Source organism: Gavialis gangeticus, unplaced genomic scaffold, assembly GCF_001723915.1.
Source record: "Gavialis gangeticus isolate Ggan-Ray unplaced genomic scaffold, GavGan_comp1, whole genome shotgun sequence".
In the NCBI taxonomy this organism is placed as follows: Eukaryota; Metazoa; Chordata; order Crocodylia; family Gavialidae; genus Gavialis; species Gavialis gangeticus.
The window spans coordinates 62,046,253-62,069,711 of record NW_017729032.1 but is presented as its reverse complement, the minus strand read 5'-3'; the positions used below and the strand labels follow the sequence as shown (position 1 = coordinate 62,069,711).

Here is a 23,459-nt window from a genome sequence, read left to right as displayed (position 1 = left end):
TCAAACTTCTGCAGGCACTGTATAAAACAGGCAGAAATTGAAGTCAAAACATTTTATTACTGTTTTTTTCTCTTGCATGGCAGCAATGGTGTTGCTAAAAAGATCTCGAACTCCTATTTTCAAAGCAGACAGACCTTTCATCTTTTTCTTGAGGCAAGCCAATACAGGTATGGACTATTCATTTACTCACCTATCCCACGATCTTGCCTCCTGCCATGAACACATGGCATGGCAAGAGGTGCAATTGTTGGGATTGCACTTTTAACTGAATGCCTGTCTGTGGCCTAAGTGACTCCAGTGCCCATAAAATAGTAGTTTTAAACTCCCTTAGAACCTGTAAAGGTAGGGCACAGTGGCACTTTAGAGACTAAATTGTTCAGTGAGGCATAAGCTTCTGTAGGCAACAATTTACTTCATCAGATGCTAAGAAAACTCAGCTACTAGAACTTGTAGAATAAATGTTAAAATTTAATGGTAGCAGGAAAACTGACAAAAATTAGGGAACATCTGTAACAATCTCTGTGTAGTTTCAGTTCTCATTCAAGGCACTAATACCCATAGAGACTAATGTCTATTTAGGCAGAGACCATATACAGTATGTGCAACCCTGGTGGCCATCCTGCCTATATGCCTAAATCCCAAGCATCTCCTGACTCTGAGAGGATGATTTAAGGTCTATGTCTCTCCAAAACATTGATAGTCACCAGCAGACATAGCAGTCATTTGATGTGAACACCACAACCAAGAAAATAGTTGAGGCCATGTTTTTTTCACATTACGGACCCATAAAGGATAGTTACTCTGTATACATCCTCTATCTTTACAGGGACATAACTTGTAAAAAAGAAAAGAAAGAAATATTTCTTTTGCATGAGATGCTTATTCTCTTGGGGGAGCAGAAAGTTATCAGAAAGGATAAAATGCAATTAGTTAAGACATTTTTAGCTATGTCACAAGCCATCAAATCTCATAAATGCCCTAAATCACTTTTGCTAAATATTTAGGGAACATGAAGCCATTTATAGAGCTCAGTAAAATGACCCTCTCTGTGGCCTGAAAAAAGAACTTTTTTATTTAAAGTGATTATATTTTCTCATCTACCTCATAGGTACTTCAGAACTAGAGGATAGGTTTTCCCTAACTGTTGAAAAGGTTTATGCATAACATGGATGCTTTGAAATATTGTAACAACCTACAATTTTTGCCAAACAGTGATGATGCATTTCTAAAAGGGGGAAGCATATCTTAAGACTGTCTCTTTCTTTTGCAATAATAACCATCCAATCGTCAGAAAACATCCCAGGCAAAGACTAATGTTGAGAAGTCTAGATCAGACACACACAGAACAGAATGTAGCCTCACTTACAAAAACTGAGCCAAAATGACCTTATAGAACTAGGTATCAAAAATCATTTTGGCAAGTACATTGAACAAAACATATGCAAAACTATTCTTTAATAGAAATATAAATTGTAAAACAGGGACATACAAGGAAACAAGTATAGTATGAAAAAAACTACCAAATAACATTCTAAACAAACAGTACCAGAAAACATCCTCAGTAGAGCAAATCATATTTCCCTGTACCGTTTGTTATAAGAATGCAGAAGTAGATGTGAAAATGCAAACTGTTAGATGAAATCTGTGATCTTTGGGGAGAGGGAATAAATAAAGCCACAGTTTAAAAGTGATGTTTAATAGCTTTTTTATTATCCTCTGGGAGTAGCAAGCTCCAAATTCTAACCACAAGCAAATTAACAATGGGGCTCAAAGTAGAACCAAATCTTAGGATATCTCACCTTCACCATGTTTACGCTCTGGTAATACCAGAAATATTAGCCACTTTTCAAATACCAAGCAAGACAAAAGCCCTGCCCAACTCTGATATAACTGGGAATGCCAAATTTCCTTTTTAAAATTCATCAAATTAATGTATCCCTGTACAGGGACAAGCTGACAGAAGTACTGTACTAGCCCAGTGTAAGCGATTTAAGCAATGATTAAACTGCTGAATCAAGTAACACTGTAACCTAATGGGCCGAATTAATCTCTTCTGTAATTCTAGTGGATTTAAAACAGGAGTGAATTTGTTCAATTGCTACTTTGACCAGTTCACTTTAAATTGCCCAACATGACTGACAAAGTGAAGGGCCAGATTTCCAACCTTTCCCCCACATCCAAAAGCCAGGTAATTTGCCTGCCCAAGATTAATTTGAGAAACTAACTTGCCAGTCACCTGTACAAATCTGAAATGCACCCATTTACTTTATAAAATCATAAATGTTCAAGAGCATAATGTGTATTTATTTTAATTTTCAGGATCAGTGCTCTTTATAGGAAGAATTACAAATCCATCACAATAAGAGTTTGTCAGATATACCCCGCTCCCAATTCCTCCTGAGACCAGCTTTCCCTTGGTGAAACTGAGGCACCCTATGCATATTTATTAAAATAGGATATTTAAAATACCATCTTTTGCAAACACATCAGCAAGGAACAGTGGGTAAATGTTTAACCATATAACCTTGTCAATAAAATATATTACTTTTTGCATATTGAGTTGTGGACTTTTATTTATCCATCTTGATATCTAAAAACAAAAAATGTTTCGCGATCACAAGTTTCTATCCATGGTCAGTAAAATAAAGATGTTTAGACCCAGATCACAGAAGCTAGTCAAGCTATGTATGTATGTTACTTTTGTTGCACTTTATTATGCCCTGATAGTGCTATAAAAAGGGAGTATGTAACATTAAAAAGGTGAATCCGCTATCAAAAAAATGTTATTTCAAACAGGAACTCCTTTTGTAATACCACATGTAACATGGACAGCTACATGTACCGATACAGGTGGTTTCTCTGACTCCCAACATCCCAGAGTACTCTGCTCTCCCTTCTACTCTTCAAGACAGATGGACTGAGAGCTGCTGGCTCCTTGACAACCCAAGAGGAATAGAGCTGTCATGGAGATTCTGTTGTTTTACTGTTGCCACCACAGCTTTGAGGGCAGCCCAATATGCTGTTTCCAGCCTGGTGCAGCAAGAGCTGATCAGCCTGTGGTGGCAGCAACTGCTGATGGGGATGACGGTGGGGGAACCACTGAATCAGCTGCCACTACGGCTTAATGCAACCCATCTGCTGTTGCTGCCTAGGCAAAAAATAAAGCCATAATTATAAATAAACATGCTATAAACATGCTACACACAAACTTGCAGCAAATGAACCGGCCTCAGACACTTAAATCTTATTAACTTCTGCCCCAAACAAAGCCTTGCAATACCTGCTATCTTAGTAGTAGTAGTAAAAAGAAAATTAAAAGCTGAATCAGGTTCCAGGTTTGGCTAAATAATCAAACTGAAGCAGCGAGGTAAAGAAGCAGCTTAAGGTGCAGCTAAGAGAAACTAATTAAGCTGAAAGAGGCTGTTTAGGAACTGGCGCTAAGCCACCTTAGTGTGTCTGCTCACATAATAGCTGAGTAAGTATCAACTATCAAGTATCAAGTATACTACACCCAATTAAGCATTTATACAAAGACATTCTTTTTAGTGAGAAATGCAAAGCACTGAGAAAAGAGAGGCTCCATTACTTAGCAAGGCTTATGTATGTGAGCACAAGGATAGGAACATCTAGAAAAGACAGCTGAAATCCCAAAGAGAAGCTGAAGCTAGGCAGAAGGAATTTTAAAAAGACTTCTCTAAGCGTATTATTTTTTGATCAAATATTCCTGTTTTGCCATTAGCGTAGCATACAATGTGTGTGATGCTCTTTGGGAAATATAAGACTTACAACATACAATGTAGTGTCAATTTATCACTGTAACTACCTGGTTAATCAAGATGAGACCTTAGTTTAATTCTGAGAACCAACGAGTTAGCACTTCCAGTGACTCGCATTTGTTGCCAATTCCTAAAAACTGACACAAACAGCAAAGACCTAGAAAATGGAGGAGAGAATGAGCTACCTCAATAAAAAACATTTACACCTGCACATCAAAGATTAAAATAGAGCTTTTATTGATGGAATAACAAAAGTGCTTTTCTTAAATATTTTTCAAAATACATTTGTACAACTTACAATAATATATCCAAAATAACTGTATATACAAAACATTACCTTGTTTAATGTATGTGCTTTTTTGAAAATTACAAAGCAACTTTTTGGCAAAGTTCTACCTTAGAGGTGATAGTTTTGAAGGTTGGATTAAAAAAATAGAACCTGAGGGAAAGTGACACTTAAGTCAATGACAAGCAAGGAATTCTCTATTTAGTTAAATAAAAATGTTTTTAGTGATATTTTTCACATTACAAAAATAACAGAAAGGAAGAAAAAAAGGTTATGGATACTTTCCCCATTATACTACAGAGCAGCTTTGAGGTTTTATTTATTTTTTCAGATAGGGACTTTAATTAAGAGCGCATGTCAAAAATGAATGCAGGTAATACAGCAGTACCCTGCTGTGGCTTTTCTTTGTCTAAAGTGTCTCTTAGCTGCTGTTGATATGGTTGACCTGGTTGGATCTGCGATGGATTTCTTCCAGAAAACCCTCAAGCTGTTCTATCAGCATTCGCTTTTTAAACCTACATGTAAAAGAAAGCACAAGAATAATGCTCAACCACAGATAAGGCAGACAGTTAAAAGACTTTTCATTGAACTCTAAACTTCAATTATTATTTAGTATATGTTGCGTAGAAAAGAGGTTTCCTAAATGTGTACTGCTGTCTGTCAAAATCCTGGCAACCTAGTGCCATGGCAGAAATGTGACCCTTCCTTTCCAAAGTATATAATCACTGACAAAAACCCTATTAATATCAAGCAATATTGATTTTGGCTCAGCAGAAAGAAAGTGATAAGCTGTCCCAGCTCAAGGTAAAAGAAGCTAAGATCCCTAAGTGGACCTTCCTGTACACTTTTGTTATAGCAAAATAGTGATAATGGTCAGGGTTTGGTAAGTTTAGAGGCTGGAACTGTTGACAGGGCATGGAAAAAAAAATCACAGCTATGGTTCAATATACCAAATCTTGGCAGTTTTATACCATATTTATACAGAAATATTAAACACAAAAAAGATGACTGTATCCTTCCTCCACCTCCCACCCCATGATAATAGCTCCCTATCAATATTTCTACCTACCCTCCTTCCACACTCACCCCATTAACTTTAGAAGTACACTGCATATAAGTTGCTCCGTATAAGAAGGTGCCCTGTAATGTTCCCAACATATATTAGTTAACTGAGATGGTCGCAAACCTTCTTGGTTATGTATGCTAATCTGTATACTGAGCCAGCCTTTGCAATACCACTATGCTCCAGCCTAAATTAGCCCTCCACTTCAGCTAGTTTATCTCCTTATAGGAGATAAGAAGCCCCTAATACACAGTCTGTCCTCTCTCCAATCAGCTGCTGCTCCCCATACCTCAAATGGATATAGAGTAAATCTTAACTTTATATATCCTGTTTTTCAAAGTTTAACCTTACTCCACATTTTGGAAGATTACTGGATATCCTAACTGCCTTTCACCTTCCCACAAATTAAAACAAATGGATTAATTTAATGTCTGTGCTCTACTAAAATTTATACGCAGGTAGAAAAATTACTCCACAACCAGTGTGCACTTGTATCCCTCCACTCCACTACCAGTGTGCACAGAATACACACAATTATCTTTCAGAAAACAGTTGTGTTTCCTTCTAAATTCACTCTATAAATTAACAGATTATATTTCCCAAAAGTTAAATCCTCGACAGAAGTAGAGAGTAGCAACATACCTACAAGCCACCCTTAGGTTACTGCCAATGGGAGAATTCAACCTTGCAGCATGCATGGATGTAGGACTAAACCCTGTCCATCAGCCTAGGCCACCAGGAGAGTTCTTCCAAAGATGCTGAAGCTCTGCCAGCATTTCTGGCATGCAGGCAACAACTCATCATTGTTTTAAGGTAAGCGTTATCATGTTGAAATTTCCCTTGAGAGAAAATGATTCCAGTTTACATTCTGGTCACTTACCTGGCTACCAGGGTACACAATGAATAAAGAGACAAGTAGTTGCCAACAGAAAGAAAATTACCAGTAAAAAAATTCTCACTCTATTGTGTTGCTTTTCTTATTCATTACTACAGTAAAAGCAGTGTTATCCGGCACTTTACCATCGGAACGCTCTATTAAGCAGCATCTGTCCCACCGTGGCACTTCCAGTCTTGCTGCCATGAGCCGAGTCCCACCTCTTCCTTCTGCACCATGGCCCGGGGCAAAGCAGCCTGTGCAGGGCCTCCTTCCCTGTCCCCCAACACACTGACGCCAGGGAGTGAAAGCCCTCGCACACCAGATGTGGTGGGCAGGGTGGCAGCCCGAATAGGCAAAGATGCCTCCAACCCACTGGGCTGGAGATAAGTATAACTCTCAGATAACCGGCATATTTGATTAACTGGCACCCCCTATTCCCCATGGATGCTGGATAACAGAGCTTTTACTATACTGGTAGCATTACTACTGAGAAGTACATGACAGAAGGATGAGCAAAGTTTTATAGAATAATTATGAAAGAAAGAGGGAATCATTCTCCATGTGAAGAAACGAATTATGTGGGAAGGAGGCCAACAATACCACCTTCATCCCAAAGGAATGAAAACTAATTTGCAAGTCTTTCACAGATGCTGTGTATTAGGGCTGTGTGAAGCTCCAGTAGCCAATTCAATTTGGAGGAGATTTGGCCCAATTTGGGGACCAAATCTCCAAATCCAAACTGAATCGGAAGACCAATTAAAAGCTCCAAATTGATTCGGAAATTATTCTGCGATTCAGCCATAGACTAAACAGCTGGTAAGTCTGTTGGGGTTGGGGGGAGAGAAGGAGTGTGGGAGAGCGAGGGACTGGGGCTAGGGCAACCTGCCCAGCTAGGGCAGGGGTGCAGGACTCGGAGAGGGAGGCAGAGGGGGTGGGATGTGGGCACAGCAGCACTCAGAGCGGGGACTCTGCCCTGCTGCCGCTTGCCCAGCTGGCGTGGGGAGGGGAAGAGGGGGGCACGATGCAGGCACAGCTTGTTCTGGGTGGAAGGGGGCAAGCAGAAGCAGAGCATAGCCCCTGCTCTCAGCACTGCCATACCTGCACCAGCACTGGGAGCAGGGGCTCTGCCCTGCCACCACTTGCCCAGCCAGCGAGAGGGTGTAGGATGTGGGTGCAGCAGTGCTGGGAGCAGGGGCTATGCCCTGCTGCCGCTTGCCTCCTTCAGCCCAGAGTGAGCCGCGCTCATGTCCCACCCCAGCTGGGCAAGTGGCAGCAGGGTAGAGCCCTGGCTCTGAACACTGCTGCACCTGCATCCCACGCCCCACCCTGTGCTGGCTGGGCAGCTTGTCCCAGCCCCAGGCCCATCCCTAATCCCTCCCCTCCCCCAACCCCAACAGATTTACCTGCTGTGTCAGCTGCCTGTTTAGTTTATGGCCAAATCTCCAAAGCAGTGCCAAATCTTTTGGATCTGATTTGGCCAAAATGAATTGGGACAGTGATTCAAATTGGTCGAATCCAAAGCGAACACTTGCCGCTTCACAAAGGCCTACTATTTATACTCATTCCCAAATATCTAAAGAGCTGAGTACCCCAGATGCCTAGCATGCAACTGCTGCAAAATTTTAACATTCTGCCTATAATAACTTTAAGATCCTGAGGTCTCTGTATTTTGGACAAAACAAGATGAACACATAAGTGGCACGTGTAGTACACAGCCTCAAGATATCTCTTGCAAAAAATAAGGATGCCTGTTTCTGTTACCATCTTTCAAAAAAGTGCCAAGTGATGAAACAAAACACACTGCATCAAGTAGTACAGATAAGCCTTTATGGCAGGGGTGCCAAAGATATGGCCTGTGGCCTGCGGAGCTGTACAATCCAGCCCATGGTGCTGCCTGTTGATCTTGGTGTGGCCCATAGGTAGTATTCACAGTGTGCTGGATGGCCGTGGAGATAATTTATTATATATGGCCACTATGAAGAAGTGGCTACGGCAATGAAGTTTAGACTCTTGTAATTTATTCTTCATTATAGCAGGCCTGTTTTGATACCTGCAAAAACTATCCACACTAGATTTTGAACAACTGGTGAATGACTATGAAGGAAACTTGAAGTTTTTGTTAACTCACTCAATGTGAAAAAGATAATATTTCTGTGTGAGAGCTCAATTCCTCTACAAACACAAGACAAGCTTTAGATCCACTGTCCACGCCCCAAATCTTAAATTACTGGTAGACAGGCAAAAGGACACAGGCTGCAAGTTGAACACCTAGACAATGCACTGATCAGTGCCCCAACCCAATAAACCCATTCGTAACTAATTAGTGCTACACTACAGCATCAGGCTCTGCAGATTAATGAAATGTCACTAAGATTTTAAGGTTAACATTTGGTTTTATACAGTCTTCATTCGATCTTGTGATGTCCTCAAAGACCGTCTATGGGAAACTCTGGTACTGAATACTACCTAAAAGGAAAGCCATTATTAATATTGCATTCTTTGCAAGCCATCAGTATCCTTACCTAGAAAATCCAGAATGCCAACTTGCAGGATTTCTTGTTTTGGCACTGCATGTGCTTGTTCCTAATGCTATTTACCCAATGCATCATTTTATACTAGCTGAAAGACTATGAGTAGTATCAAAACAAACACAGATTGTGGACATAAACTTACTGGAAGTCCAAACAGATTCATAGATGTTAGGGTCAGAAGGGACCTCAGTAGGTCATCGAGTCCGACCCCCTGCCCTGGACAGGAAAGAGCACTAGGATCAGACAACCCCAGCTCGGTGCTTGTCCAAATGCCTGGCAGATAGCTGTTTGCTCCTCAAACACCCATACAGATAACACAAGAGCAAACTACTATCACAACCTTGGGCCTGGCTCAATAAATCAAGATTTATTTTGAACACGAAGAAGGATTTTATCACTTGCCCTCTAATCCCCAAATGGTCCAGTTTTCTAGAATGGAATCCTTACATTTTCCCTTGTGCTTTAATTTGGAGCTAACCTGTGAAGTTGGAGGAGACCCCTTTGTGCCTTTCAGAATCTAAGTCACTTTCCCTGACAGACTAAGAACCTGTGATTGATGATCAAAAAGCAATGTCAATCCTCCTAGCGCCTGAAATCTCAACCACTTTCTTACATAGCAAAGGTTCCTGGGCTAAATGCCAAGCAAGCACAATTCCCACTACACTACAACCTGAAGAAGGGCTTCACAACAGTGATGCAGGCTTCTCTGCAGGCCCAGATATGATGCATTAAACTTGATACAGAGCACCAGCATAAGATCACCCCCTAAGATGAAAACTCTCAAAGGCTGCTTTAGTGGGAAACTGCAAAAGGAGAGGAGTTTAAACCCACAATTTATCTCCACTCATTCTTTAATAATAGCTGCACTACAAAGATGATGCCTTCTTGGGATCTTGAGTCTGGAAGAATTGCTTCTTAGCACTATAAGAATTTATCAACTTAAGAAAAAAAGAGAGCTGTGTGCAGAGCTGTAACTGGTCAGGACTGGGCCCTGGGGTAGTCCATCCCTCTCCACAGTGACCATACCTTCCCAGAAGATCTCTGGCTCCAGAGGCTTTAAACACAGAAGCAGCAACTGGAGGTTTGCTGATGAGGGAAAATACCAGTGGCAAAAAGTGAGGTGACATTCATGTCAATGGGCCAAAAAAAATCTCAAGTTTTGGCAGCAGAAAATGGTGACATCTCCTTTCAGTAGCAGAAACTACATTTCCCAGAAAGCTCTTTACTCATCCATTTGCATTTGCTCCTGCACTGTTGCTGGAGCTGGAAGGTGCAGAATGGGGGCAGGTTCCATTCTGGCACTACTCTCTCCCCACTTTGGCAGTACCCTGGGCTCATGCTGTGCTCGCCCACCTATCCTTGTGGTTAGGTGAGAGACCTTCTTTCCAAAGGAGAGGAAAACTTACTTTGGTATCTCAGAGAAATTTGGATCTTTTCAGTGACGTCTTTTTCTTTTTTCCCCACCATTCCAGCCCACGTTGTTGTGGGATTTACTCTAAGCTGGCCAGATAGAGCTGTCCTCATTCTTACATTCTTTCCCTGAAATACTCAGAAGCTCCTGAGTTGGAGTCAGAACTTGTTCAAGATTTTAAAAAAGAGATCTAACATGATCAGCCCAAAATTGTCTGGCAGTGCTAGGGGTTGGCTGACTCTGAACATTCATGATTCACCTGGACATTCTATTACTTTTCAGGAAAATAACTTAAGATTTAGACTTATGTTTGGGGGAGAGCTCTGCCATACCTGAGGGTAACAGGAAGCGTCTCAGAGGGAAGGCACTAAACAGCAAATCTGAGCATCTGGAACGAACCATTGAACAACCAAGTACTTAAAGAGGATGGAGTTTATAAATCACTACTAAATGCAAAATTAAAAAGCAAAATTATCAGAAACTGAACTACCAATTTATTCCACTGCTGGATGGCCTGAGCTGAAGGACAGAGCCTAGAACTAGAGCCTCCAGATTCTATACATTAGAAGCATCATTAACCTATAGACAACAAAAAATGTGCAAAAGAAATGATTATATGATTAAATCTTGAAGTCACCATTTCCAAAAGGACAAATCTTCAAATTGAGCAATTCTGAGAGTGGCAGAACTGACATAATTTTGCTGCACTGGAAAGAAAGCCAGAATGTGTACATAGGCCTCCATGTGCCCTACAAGCTCATGCACAACTTAGAGCATTTACAGACAGAGACAGAACGTTTTAAAGCATGATCCCAGTTTATCTGCAGCTACATGAACCTACTGGCTTAAAACACCTATACATGGATAGTATAGCAAGATATATTTTCCACTTAGGGTTAGAAAGAAGAATATTCAATCTGTTTAGCATGTGCATTGAGACCAAAATTTTGTTCAAATTGATTAATAACATCATTTAAAAAATAACAAATCTAGTGAAAGAACAAAGAAACAGATTGGGTCAAAAAAGAATGCTTTCCTTTTTTTAGTGCACTTTTCTGATTGAAATATTTTTTAAGTGTTGACTAGATTTGGTATCACTATTGCAAATCAAAATGTATCAAATTCTAGGTACCACAAGTAGAAACAGGATTAATATTCGGGACATTTTTTCTTACAGAGAGCACTCCTTTCCAAAACCAAGCTTTCTACCGTCAGACTAGGGAAGTGTGGATATAGCTCCTTCCAATGGAAGTTGATCAGAGGAATGGATGGGTCTCTGAAGATGGGAATACTGGGAGATGGGAGCCATAATTTAAAGCCAAATCCTGAGCTGGCTTAAAATGGTCTCTCTATCCCTCAACTTAAGAGTTTATATGCTGACTGACCTCCAAAGATCTGACACACACTCTATAATACTGATGTTCCACAGAGCTTTGAAATGAAACTGCACACTCAAATTCAAACTTCAGAAATATAATGCTCCAAGTTGCTGAGTTGACCTGATTTTCCCTTATTTTACATCATTCCCATCTATCTGTATATACGTGCATTTGGCTTTTCAATTTCAAAACACTGAACTGAAAACAGGAAGAGTTGAGTTTGTGGAAATAAGGGGACTTTAAAAATTGGGGACCACAAAGATCACAGTAGATTAGAAAAGTACTGATTTCTCAATGCTTTTTATACAAAATATGCTTACAATTTGAGGCACTTGTGTGGGCAATCTTAGGATAAGCTAGTATAAACACAGAAGACAAATGTATAGGTATCTACAAAGCATATGCAGCAGTTAACACCATACACTGCCTGTATGTACTGTAACCAATGTTAATTTTCCATAATCATTAACTTATCCAAATAATTATAAATCAACTACATACCGTGAAGCTTCTTTAATAACATTCTGTAAAAATATTAGTCGTGTTTGTAAATTGCCTTGTACATGCTTGAGTAAAAAAAAGATCCTTTCATATTCTGAAAAAAAGCAGAAATAAAATATTCAGGTGATGTCTACACATCAGGTGCAATATGCCACTTCATTCAGCTGAAGAAATACTGCTTGTACTAAGAAAGATAACAAAATAATATCTAATTGTTACTTATTGTATTTCATATAAATATCAGTATGTACACAGCATTTTCGGATACTACTTAAAAAGGAAGGTGCAAAATCTGACACTTATGCAGAAAGAGGATGGATGTTGTCAACACAGATAAATGTATTCCTATTTCAACCATCTACCCACCCAGTAAATTCCTGAGGGAGATTTTATAACTGAAATAGTTTTAGCCCAAAATTTAAGCCACAATTAGTTTCTATTATTTCAGCTTCTGCCATTAGCCAAATATTGTTTCATATTATAATTCTGGCATGATTTTAGTACCTTATTAATACAGTGTTCTAGTCTAAGTCTTTCATATCAATTGATTTTTCCATCCTACTAATTGGACACAAAGACAGTTTGGGGTTCTCATACTTACTTCTTCCTGGCTTTCGAATCTCCTTCATAATTTGTGCTTTAAGCTCTATGTTAACCTCTTTAGGGCTTCTGCAGTGCATTGTTTTTTTCCCTTTGTTGGGGGAGGATGTTGTCAAGTTTGTAACAGTACTTAGTTCTTTGCCCCCTGGCTCCTCATGATTTGCCATAAATTCATTTATAGTCACATTATTATTTCCTAAATGTTCATGGCCTAGATCCTCTGCTGGCTGGTCCAACGAACTGAATGGAGGGGACACTGAAAATTCAGAATCCATAGTATTTGGAAAAACATCAGATGAAAGTGGGTCTGCAACATGATTCTCAATCACATCATCCATAGCAATCTCATTATTGTTTTCTGATGCTGAAAAATAAAGACCAGAAAAATAAGAGAAAACTTAAATGAATGTTTTAAAACACCTCATTAATATGTGACCAGCAGTGGGTCATCTACTCTTATACCATCATGCTTCATCAGCTAGGACAGGGGTTTTCAACCTTTTTTTTTTTTTTTAATAAGTGTACCCCCGGCAGCCGGACAGAGCGAGGGGGGCGGCCTGTGGCCGGATGTGGAGCAGGGTGGTGGATGGCAGTGGTAACTGCTGCTGCATGCAAGCTTTCCCCCGCCCCCAGCATCCGACTGGTTGGGTGGCACCTGTGTAGCCTGCAGAGGGGCACTGCTGCCCTTGCCCCACCTCTGTGTTCCTGGGAGGCAGCAGCATGGAGTGGTGGGTGGCAGTGCACTGTCCCAGTCTGCCTGCACATACCCCCTAGGGCCTTGTGAAGTACCCCCAGGGGGACGCATACCCCCAGTTGACAACCCCTGAGCTAGGATAAAGGAAAGGCAGGAATGACTTCCTCAATATGGGTGGTGGGAGAAAAGGTTCTTGTGGGTTTAGAGCACAGAACATCATGATACACCCACTAGTCAGTGAAGGCCCAGAGCAAAGTATGGATGTATTCTTCATAAGGGAGAAAGGTTATATAGATTAGTCACAAAGTAAAAAAGTTAAATGGACAGAAGGGTGTTCTTGAGAAGACTTTCTTACCTGGTCCCACTAAGACTGGTTGATAAAATTTACTTCAGTGCAGAAGGGCTGATAAAAGGTCCCATGCAACACTTAAGTCCCACATTAAGGGCGTGGCATTCACTTTGCTCTGGAGCAAAGTTCAAATATAAAATTGTGCTGCAGTATGGTCATGGACTGCAACTTTAATTTGCAGCACCACAAGTGCCTGACCACTGTGCAGTGCTACAAGAATAGATCATTACGAGGGGTGTACATACATTCATAGCCCCCTGGCTGGAGCACTACAAAGTGTCAAGTAACAGAAGCAATACACAATAGAAAATGAATTAAATGCTAGCCAAAAATCCTATGGGGAAAATAAAAGGCTTCTACAAATTATTTGCAAGTAAAGAGAGGGTTAGTTTAATGGCTGAAGTTGAGTCTCTCTACCTTTCCGTATTTGTACATAGAACATACATAAAAGGTGCAAAATAGCTAAGAATATGCCTTTATCTGATTTAAGTAAGCACACAGAAGCTAGTTTAAAAGACAGGCACTATAGCATTACAAGAACTGGACAATGAAGTATCCCAACTGCTGCTGATTTTTTTTTTTTTAATAAACAAGAAGGGCTAGAAATAGTGGACGTTTAAATACAGGTAAACATAGTATTAGTCTCCATAGAAATACTCCCTATTCCTGTGCTGTAAATATTCCTTAGACTATGCCAGTTAAGATAACAGACAAATATTAGAAAAGTCATTTTTTCATAGATTCATAGACATTAGGGCTGGAAGGGACCTTGGAAGATCAAGTCCAGCTCACTGCCCCTGTGGCAGGAAGTCAAAAGGCATCATAAGATCCCAGCAAGATAAACATCCAATTGTCTCCTGAAAGTGTTCAAAGTAGGTGCTTGAACCACGTCCGACAGCAGTCTATTCTAAACCTTGGGGGCTTGGACAGTAAAGAAGTTCTTCTTTATGTCCGGGCTGAAATGGTCATGGAAGAGTTTGTGACCATTCAACCTTGTCATCCCTTGGGGCACTCTGCTGAACAGATGTTCCCCCAGATCCTAGTGAGCCCCAGTGATAAACTTATAGGTGGCCACCAGGTCCCCCCAAGCCTGTGGTTTTCCAGGCTGAAGAGTCCCATGGCTTTCAGCCTCTTATCATAAGGTCTGTTTTCCTGACCTCTGATCATGCATGTGGCTCCCTTTACACCTTCTCAAGCTTCTCCACATCCTTTTTGAATTGTGGAGCCTAAAACTGGACGCAGCACTCCAGCTCACCAAGGCTTAGTGACTTCTGGAGTACTAATATATCCCATGAACAAGAAGTACAACAATTTTATGAAAAACAAATCTTATCAGTTACTTCTTTCCCAGTTATAAAGGAAGTGAATGAAGTTACATCTGGATTTCAAGCAAAGGTCATATCTGACTTGAAATATATATCATGAAAACTTAACTCAAAATCAGTACAGATTGATTTGGCTATCAGCTATGTTGTATGAGATTAAAAAGTGTCTAAACAGTCAACAGTAATTAACATTTTTTTTTTATACTGAAAGGACATTCCTAGTGGAATTCCTGAAGTTCCTTTTTTCATTAATAAGCTACCACCCTCAACTTTTAGGATAAAAAAGAATTTATTTCTTTTGTAAGAGTTATAAAGGGAAAAAAACACCCAAAAGGTTTTCCTGTCCATTTAATCTCAAAAGATTTAACTTGAAATATTAACCAAAAGTCAAATACTTAGACCTCATACATTTGGTTTCTCCTGGGAGAGCTGCTGCTCTTCTGGGAGAAATCACAAGTCTACAGATGTTTAGGTTTTTTTCTCCCAGAATAAAAATGGCCACTCCAAGTGAAAAATAACCTGGGAACAATAAGGGTTAAATCACTTCCAGGAGAGTTTCTATGGGGAGAGCAAATGTCTGTACATGCTGACACCACAGGCTGACTATAGGCACAGTCTGGGTTAGCTGTTGTCCAACTGGGGATGCCCTATACACTGCTACCATCTGTTGCCAGACAAATGAAGGGAGCCTACAGAGCCCACTGAGGTGTATGCACAGGGTCCCCTGTCACAGCACTGCAAGCTTCTTCAGGGCCTCAGTAGTTGAATATTTACACACATAGGTCTGAGTTAAGTTTTTCTACCATGAGAACAAACCTGGGAATTCTCCCAGATTATAGGAATATGTGTATGCAACCTTAATACGGGAAAATTACCTGGAGTGCTACCTTGTTGAAAGAGACAAGTTGATGGGATACACTGCAGCAAAATCAGAGTTTGCCATACAAAGTAGCAACAAAACAAGGCAATTAAATTGTGCATGTCCTATGAAAAGTAATGAAACTCACTTCACTTCTTGTATAAATAAACCTAGTATCAAATTATTTCTGATCACCCAATTATTACAAACATAGTGAAGAAGGAGAGAGAGGTCAGAGGAAAGCAACAGAGTAATTGGGAGGCTTGAAAGACTGACTTGTGGAGGGAAATTTAATAATAGAAATAAAACAACTAGACAAATTAATGTGGTAAACATGTAACCCACCCATCTTCTGCCTCCTCAGATATCTTATGGTGGGTAATTACACATCACTCACATTTATTTGACTGATAGTATAATTATTATGTGATGTATATACATCCATTTTTTTTTTTTTTTTATAAAGGATTAGAGGACAAGGAGAATAGTACCTTATACTTTACATAAAACTTTCCTTCATACAACTCATTACCATTTTAATTTTAGAAAGCAGCATTAAAAATCATCTGCCACTGAAAAATTTCAGAAACTTTAATATAGTTCTAATTAATAAGGGAATTATAACAAATTTGTCAACTCTAAAGTGCAAAACATACGAACTGTAGTTTTGCTAACAAAGGCTGCATATTTACATACTTTCAGAACTGGATGATCAGATTGTCACAACTGAGAAAACCATAATATGCATCATTTCCTTGATAACTATGTTGTATACTAACTAAATATTTATTTAGTGTTTATACAAAAAATGTCCCTAAAGTCAAGGAAAATGAAAGCAACAGAAAATAACTGAAATACAGATTCACTCACTTTTATGAATAGGAATAGGTTTGACAAAATCTGTCTGTGCTTGTGTAACAGGCGTGGGTGGTCCTTTGCCTCCAATATGATTGTTCACAACAGGAGTCGTCTGTGGTCGGCCTCTGAGCAAAGGTGACATACACCGACGTCTTTTAGGAATCCCTTGCATATTTGGTTCTCCAGGTCGTTTGTGTTTATTTTGAGGTCCTGATACAAATTCATCTGCTTCATCTATCATCATCCCCTGTAACAAATAACCAGCTGAGTAAGAAGCTTAATCTGTGTCATCTAGTACAAAATGTTCTAAAAGAACACACCACATATTGAAAAATGTTGCTGACTTTTTATAATAGGCATTCAGAATGCAACTAGGTACTATATATGGCATATCATCTTGCTTCTCAAATACTAACTTGAGTCTGGGGAAAGAGTACTGATACACTGAAGGATAAGCAAGGGATTTGACTGGGGTTGTAAGATTTCCAGTAAAACTTGTCTTCCAAATTGGAGTCAGCACATTGTAATTTAGTCAGTTATATATTCAGTTAAGCTTCAAAATTCAGTGAACTGCAAGACCTAGATTTATGAGGGACTCCTTTGGTCAACAGAACTTGCTGATGTAAACAATCTAATGCAAAATTATTTTTTAAAGGGAGAATTTGATAAAAAGGGAGTAGAGAATAGGGGTCAGCAATGTTTTTGGGCAGTGCGCCAAAAATACCTACAGCCTCAACTTAAGGTGTTGGTGTGCAGGGGTGGATGGTGGGGGAGCCACAAGGGGCCCGATCCTTGTTGAGGCAATGCAGCCCAGCCCCTTCTCCACCATTCGCTCTGAAGCATGCGTGCCAAGCAAAATGCCTGTGCGCGCCATGCTCTGGCACCCATTCTGCAGGTTACCTGCCTGTAGAATAGAAATTAGATGCTGACCAAACCACAACGACAAAAATAATGTAAAAAACTTCAGAGATACGTTTGTCAAAAAAGGGTTGAGAAATCTTCTTAGGAATATACAATGGTCTTCAAAAATACCTAGAGAGGGTTTTCCTATGCCCTGTGCCTTGGGTAACTCAAGTTAGCAACACAAATATAACACAATAGTTTTGAACAAAAGCATTTGTTTAAACAGCATATTGTAGCAAATCACCTTCTTATCCAATTTAAATGGGTTGCCAAACGTATGCAGCCTACGGGGTTGGTCAGGATCAAGCTCTCGAAGGGGAGATGGTATCTGTTTAAGGTACTCCTGATAATTTCCCATCTGTGCTATAGGCACACTGTGAACTTGATCTAGTGAGAGAGAAGACTTATCAAAAAGCTGCATCTATGGAAACACTTTATGACCCTATCTTATAAGGATTAAATTCTGGCTCCACTTGCACATCCAGTTTTTATATTATCTCATTTTTTCATCAAGATACATAGAGAGAGAAAGAGACAGAAAAAAGCTTAAAAGGCAACCATCCTCCCAGCAAATCTGATGTTTAAAATGCTACATATGTTATATTCATAGGCTATCCGTTGCTAAGGGACTGGATAAATCAATACATAGAAAGCAACCACCTCCAGGGTATACTTTTAATCCTTGTAAATATGTTCCACAAATCTTTGGACAGGACAACTGGAAGGAGTAGAATGGAGTTCCAGACTGGCAAGTGTACAAAGGCAAACCGTTATTAAATTCTATGGTGTATGCTACATCTAACTTCAATTTTGACAATGCAACATAACCCCCTCCCCACTATCAACAATTTCAAAAGACATTATATTAAACAAAACAGTAATAAATTTGGAATTTTCTTTTCAAATACTGTCCTCAGGAAGCAACATTATTGTTGACTAGCACCAACAAAAGTCAACAAGATACAAGGGTTTCCTTAAAGTTCTGGTGACTCAGGTCCTCAGTGTTTTGTTTACAACACATTGTGCACGGTCCCCCAGTGCCCTGCTCAACTAGAATAAATCCTAGTCACAGATTATGCTACAATTAATGCCAGTTGTAATGTGGAAGTCTACATAGAAACTGCAACTTTTCCTATAGACTTCTGTAGTTGATTTAAGTTAGATTAACATTTTTGATCAAGTGATGGTACTACATATGCTTTTCTCTTGTCTTCTAATCATTTTTCTTTGTTTAGCTTAAATAATCCACATTTCATGTTAAATAATCCACATTTCTTCTACATACCAGGTGCCTTAATACAATGTAGCCCTTTAACCACACAGTGCAATTATATGACAGTTTCACTGTGTTCCATGAACTTCTACTCTTGAGCTCTGCTACCCATAACCTATTGCTGATACTGGTTGTCTGTCTTTGTGGAAGTTGCGTCAGATGAGGAAGAGACTGGGTAAGTACTGAGAATGAATTACTAACTCAGAGAGCCATTTCCTTCAGTTTAAGGAGTCAGATAGATTGATGGGACATTGTGGATGTGTTCTGCCTCTGCCTATTTCTGCCTCTGCCTATCAAATAGTAGAAAAGGGAAAAAATGGTTTTTTTGGATATCTTTTATTGGATCAAATGTGTAGTTGAAAGAGAACCTTTCGGGAACAGGACAGAAGAGAGGTTTGTACCTGAAAGTTTCTGAAACTTCTCTCCCAACTACACAATTGCTCAAATAAAAGATGTAACAAAAAACCCTTCTCTCTTGTACATTTTCTGGATTATCACAGCTTCAACAACATTGGAACAGTATTTAATAAACAGAGGACTTATGTGGCCTAGGCCATCCATAATGTCATTTTCCTTTCACATAACCAGAAAACTAGAAAGATGTAGTAAAAGAAATACAAAAGAATCAAATCCTGAAGAAATAGCATTGACCTATAGAAAGGAAAAACAAAGAACACATGCAAGACAACAGTGGTCAGATCTCTTTTCCCTGAGTCATTGATACAATTTCTAATGAAGACTTGATGGAAAAATCTCTGGGGTTTCAAGTGTAATAGTCAACTTCCAGCAAGTTTTCCCTGCTTCTTTCTCTCCATGTTCACCAATCAGCACAGAACAGTAAGAGTAGAGCAGCAGTACCCCTATAAAATATGCAAACAATGAATCAAGTTGGCTAACCTTCATCTTGTCCTTTGAGAAGTTTGCAAGTAGTCTTGAGAAGATTAGACCTCATTCTTGTTAACTGATCCAAAATATTGCTTCTGGGTATGTCATAAGCATTTCTAAAGCTCTGAGGTCTCAAGTCCTAGTTTCAGCAATAATAAAATTTTAATTAATAAAAACAGATGAAATAATGTCCGATATTTTAATGGAAGTGTATTGAAAATAACAACATTACACACAGTGGTGCTTACCTTATTCAGCAAAGCTATTTGGAACCCAGCATACTCCTTCATATTGAGGTCTAGAGGTCTATGAGGAATTTCCCCAGTAATCCCCTGTAGCAGATGTTGAAAATCGTTCCTATGTGCCATAGACAGGTTGTGTGATCTGCTTCTGACCTTAATTCCAGTCTCTTGCGCTACCTTTTTGCCTACAGAGCCAATGACTCTATCGGACTCTATTTTGGCCTTAATTTGAAATAAATAAATAAATAACATTGACAATATACTCTTAAAAAGGATTAGTCAGACTATTAAATTCATTTCTAATTCCTACCTAGAAGATTCAACAATGTACTACTACATTATGAAGACTATATGTGGATGAGTGCTTAAGGAGTACTTAATGTGCTCATTAAGTGCTTAATGTATTACAACTCTACAATCATTAAAATGTGATAAACGGTTTACTTCTAGCTTCTTCAGGTATCTCTAGGGTGCCCCTTATCATTTCATCTAAGCACCAATATGCATGCAATGCTTTTATTTTCATAAAAATGTCATGATTGGGATTATGAAAAATTTTGGCATAAATCTGCATGTACCCATGGATTTTACTGTTAGCTGGGGAACTAGCTGAAATCCCACAATTTCATGATTCTCCTACATAATTATAATTGTGGATTCAAATGATGGTATTGATCTTAAAAAAACAAACAAACAAAAGTCCTGAACACCTCAATACAAGGTAGGAAAAAACCCCAAGATTAAAAAAGGAAAAGAATGTTCAGTTATATCTAAACAGGGAAAACATGTGGTAACCTTTTGATTTTATTCATGGTTTTACCTGTTTGATTTATCTCAAATTCATATGTGCTTTAAGATGTGTTAGAAGTTTGGAAGAACATAATTAAACAATGAGCCAAAAACAGTGTTTGTTCAGTGAATGCACTTAAGTTTCTAGTATATTGGAGATTTAAATGTTATTTCCCCATTTCAAGTATATGAAAGTTTTAAAACCGCAATAATCTTTCAAACATTAGGAAGTTTGGGTTTTTTTAAAATATATAAACTCTATATCTCATTGTACCTATGATGTATTACAGAATGTCATGCATTTAAGTATTTTGAACCAAAAATGCATACATTTAGAGATTCATACATTTTGCAGATTTTTGAGTAAAACAACCACACAATTTGGCAAGATTATCATAGAATCATAGAAAATGGGGATTGAAAGGGACCTCAGGAGGTCATCTTGTCCAACCCCCTACTCAAAGCAGAACCATCCCCCAAGGCTTTATCTAGCCAGGTCTTAAAAACCTCCAAGGATGGATAAATGCAAGATTCACATATTTCCTGATACTATTGCCAGGAGTTTAAAAAAAAGATAAACACTGAAAGCTTTAAGCTGAACTTTACAAAATATTTGCATGAAGCATTAAGAATACTTGCATCCCTACATCCTTCAGATGCAAGCCTATTTATTTTCACGATGATCTCAAATATAGAAGTTCAAGATATACAGCAAAGCAAAACGGCATTCATTAATGTGCCAGTTACTGCACATTAAATTTAGTACTTGTTTAATCAAGTACTAAATCAATGCGCAGTAACCGGCATTAATGCACAGCAGTGCTGGCATATGTCTTTTTAGTGATGCTACTGCACAGCAGCCTAATAATACTGCGCAGTAGCATATTAGCACTGTTTCTGCTGTGATGCGCTATGCATGGTGTTATTAGACTACTGTGCAGTTCAAGTCTCGTGTAGTCGTACCCAGCAAGTCAAAATGGGGAAGAAAGGTTTTTAGCTGCTAGAACAGAAGGCTAGTCAGAGGGATCTCGATTTTCACAGGCTTGCTATAGAACATTCAGTAGGCTACTTGTCCTGTCTATGCCTTGGTTTCTTATTTGTAACTGTCGTTCATTGCAAATTCTAAATGTTTATCATGAATTATATCCACATAAACGCTTTTACAAACTAAGCAGAGAAAGTAAGTGGTCATTTTGGCGTAACTACCCAAGAGCACAAATCCCCAATATTATGAATGGTTTCGTGTAGTTTGCCAACCTAGCAGAGACCATTGCATTTTTAGCCACAAATATACTGAGGCTTGCACTTATGAAATACTGGCATGGCATACACCTTCAGGAATCCAAGAAGACACACCTGTACATATATTTATGGTGAAGTCTAGAAACAATATTTTAAAGCTAGGTGTCAAGCTTTTCTCCAATTCAGAAAACAAACGTTCTAACAGTAATCACATGCAAGAATTCAGGTACTCTTGAGGGCTTTTTTGGTCCCTTTATCCCTGCATGGCTCTCTGATACGTTCAAGGTTAGGCTGACATTAGCTTCACTGTTTTTAAAGATTCATTTTTATTGCTATTGCATCTATATTACCTGTTGACTCAACTTTTTGAGGTATGAAATGACACTGTAGCTAAGTCCATATTCCACATTATCTGCTATAAGATTTGGTGCTCCCATCATTCGCACAGCTTTCTTCAAAGGCTGAAAAACAGGGTACACATATATATTGTATATTATTAATTTTTACAGTTAGTGTTTAAAATAAAGTTATAGCTAAATGCTTTCAAAGTGAATTTGAAACTCTAAGAAGAAAAAAAAAAGACCTTTCCATTTATGTATTCTTCCACCTGTGCCAAATTCTTAAAATATTAGTGAAGATTTATTTCAAGCAATGATTATACCTGACCTAGTTCTCATAAAATTAAGTTTTTAAATTATTGCTACAACCTTAATGTACATCCTGAAAGTTGTACTAAATCATAGTATCACATTAGAAGGGTATACAAACTTCAGAGGAATTCATGTTTAACTTTTTATTTCTATAATCATAATATCGTTACTTTAAAATAAAATCTAAAAGAAGATATTTAATAAAGAAAATAAAAGTAATGAGGGAGAGGAGAAATTTTAATGTACATAATTAAGTTATCTTACCCCAAGATAGTAAGGAGGCATTGTCTTTAAATAGCTTTCAAATGACTGCCGCCATTTTAAAGTTGGTTTTGCCTTATGTACTTTGAACAAGTCATCTAAATATAAAGTGATATTAATAAGTAAACAAAAGCTGCATTTCACATGACTCCACATTTTCTCTGAACAATATTTTTCCTAAAGGCCCCCCTACTGCCTAAGGTTTAAAAAAAATACATGGATTAATGTCACAAAGTAAGAGATTATGGTGGAATCCTGTAATTTATACTTTACAAAAGGTAACTGATGATCAGAATCACTGGAGTGGGGGGAAAAGTGTTACTACACCAGCAGAAGGAAAGCACATGGGTGAAATCATACTGAAGACCAAGTATAATGTCCATGAATGGTAAACAAAATTATATATACTTTTATTAGCAAAAATCATATTTAGGAAGGTTAGCTGATTTTGTTAAGTGAATTGTGAATCTGTTGGATATCAGATGAGCTGAATGGTACTATCTTCTATTCAGTATAAAAATCATTTCTGAATATTTAAGTTTATGATTACTAATGATGATGTTAGCATCATAATAGTCTATACTTAAGCTGGATCAAATTCACCTGCCTATTTTGTTACAACAACTCAAATATGTCACCAACATGGACATTTTAACTTGAATTTGCCTACACTTTTGGCAAAGCTTTACTAGCATCTACAGCATA

General features: G+C 38.6%; 2 protein-coding genes across 7 annotated transcripts in view; one reads left to right on the top strand and one right to left on the bottom strand.

The window, feature by feature from the left end:
• Nucleotides 1–2,551, top strand: part of SERPINE3 (serpin family E member 3) — a 40,054-nt gene extending 37,503 nt beyond the window's left edge. For 3 of the 4 annotated variants that reach the window (XM_019524543.1, XM_019524542.1, XM_019524541.1), the window contains exons 8-9: nt 84–167; nt 2,320–2,551. In XM_019524543.1, coding sequence (XP_019380088.1) covers nt 84–167; nt 2,320–2,363 — 128 coding nt within the window. In that variant the 3' untranslated portion in view covers nt 2,364–2,551. The remainder of the gene's footprint in view (nt 1–83; nt 168–2,319) is intronic. The other variant, XM_019524544.1, reaches the window with a different exon arrangement.
• Nucleotides 2,552–3,989: 1,438 nt separating this feature from the next.
• INTS6 (integrator complex subunit 6) overlaps nt 3,990–23,459 on the bottom strand; it is an 83,490-nt gene continuing 64,020 nt past the window's right edge. For 2 of the 3 annotated variants that reach the window (XM_019524539.1, XM_019524540.1), the window contains 9 exons: nt 22,758–22,857; nt 22,194–22,304; nt 19,819–20,034; nt 19,583–19,709; nt 17,657–17,799; nt 16,522–16,756; nt 12,426–12,788; nt 11,825–11,918; nt 3,990–4,577 (listed from right to left, as the gene is read on the bottom strand). In XM_019524539.1, coding sequence (XP_019380084.1) covers nt 4,484–4,577; nt 11,825–11,918; nt 12,426–12,788; nt 16,522–16,756; nt 17,657–17,799; nt 19,583–19,709; nt 19,819–20,034; nt 22,194–22,304; nt 22,758–22,857 — 1,483 coding nt within the window. In that variant the 3' untranslated portion in view covers nt 3,990–4,483. Of the gene's footprint in view, nt 4,578–5,767; nt 5,965–11,824; nt 11,919–12,425; nt 12,789–16,521; nt 16,757–17,656; nt 17,800–19,582; nt 19,710–19,818; nt 20,035–22,193; nt 22,305–22,757; nt 22,858–23,459 lie in introns of all 3 variants that reach the window. The other variant, XR_002098922.1, reaches the window with a different exon arrangement.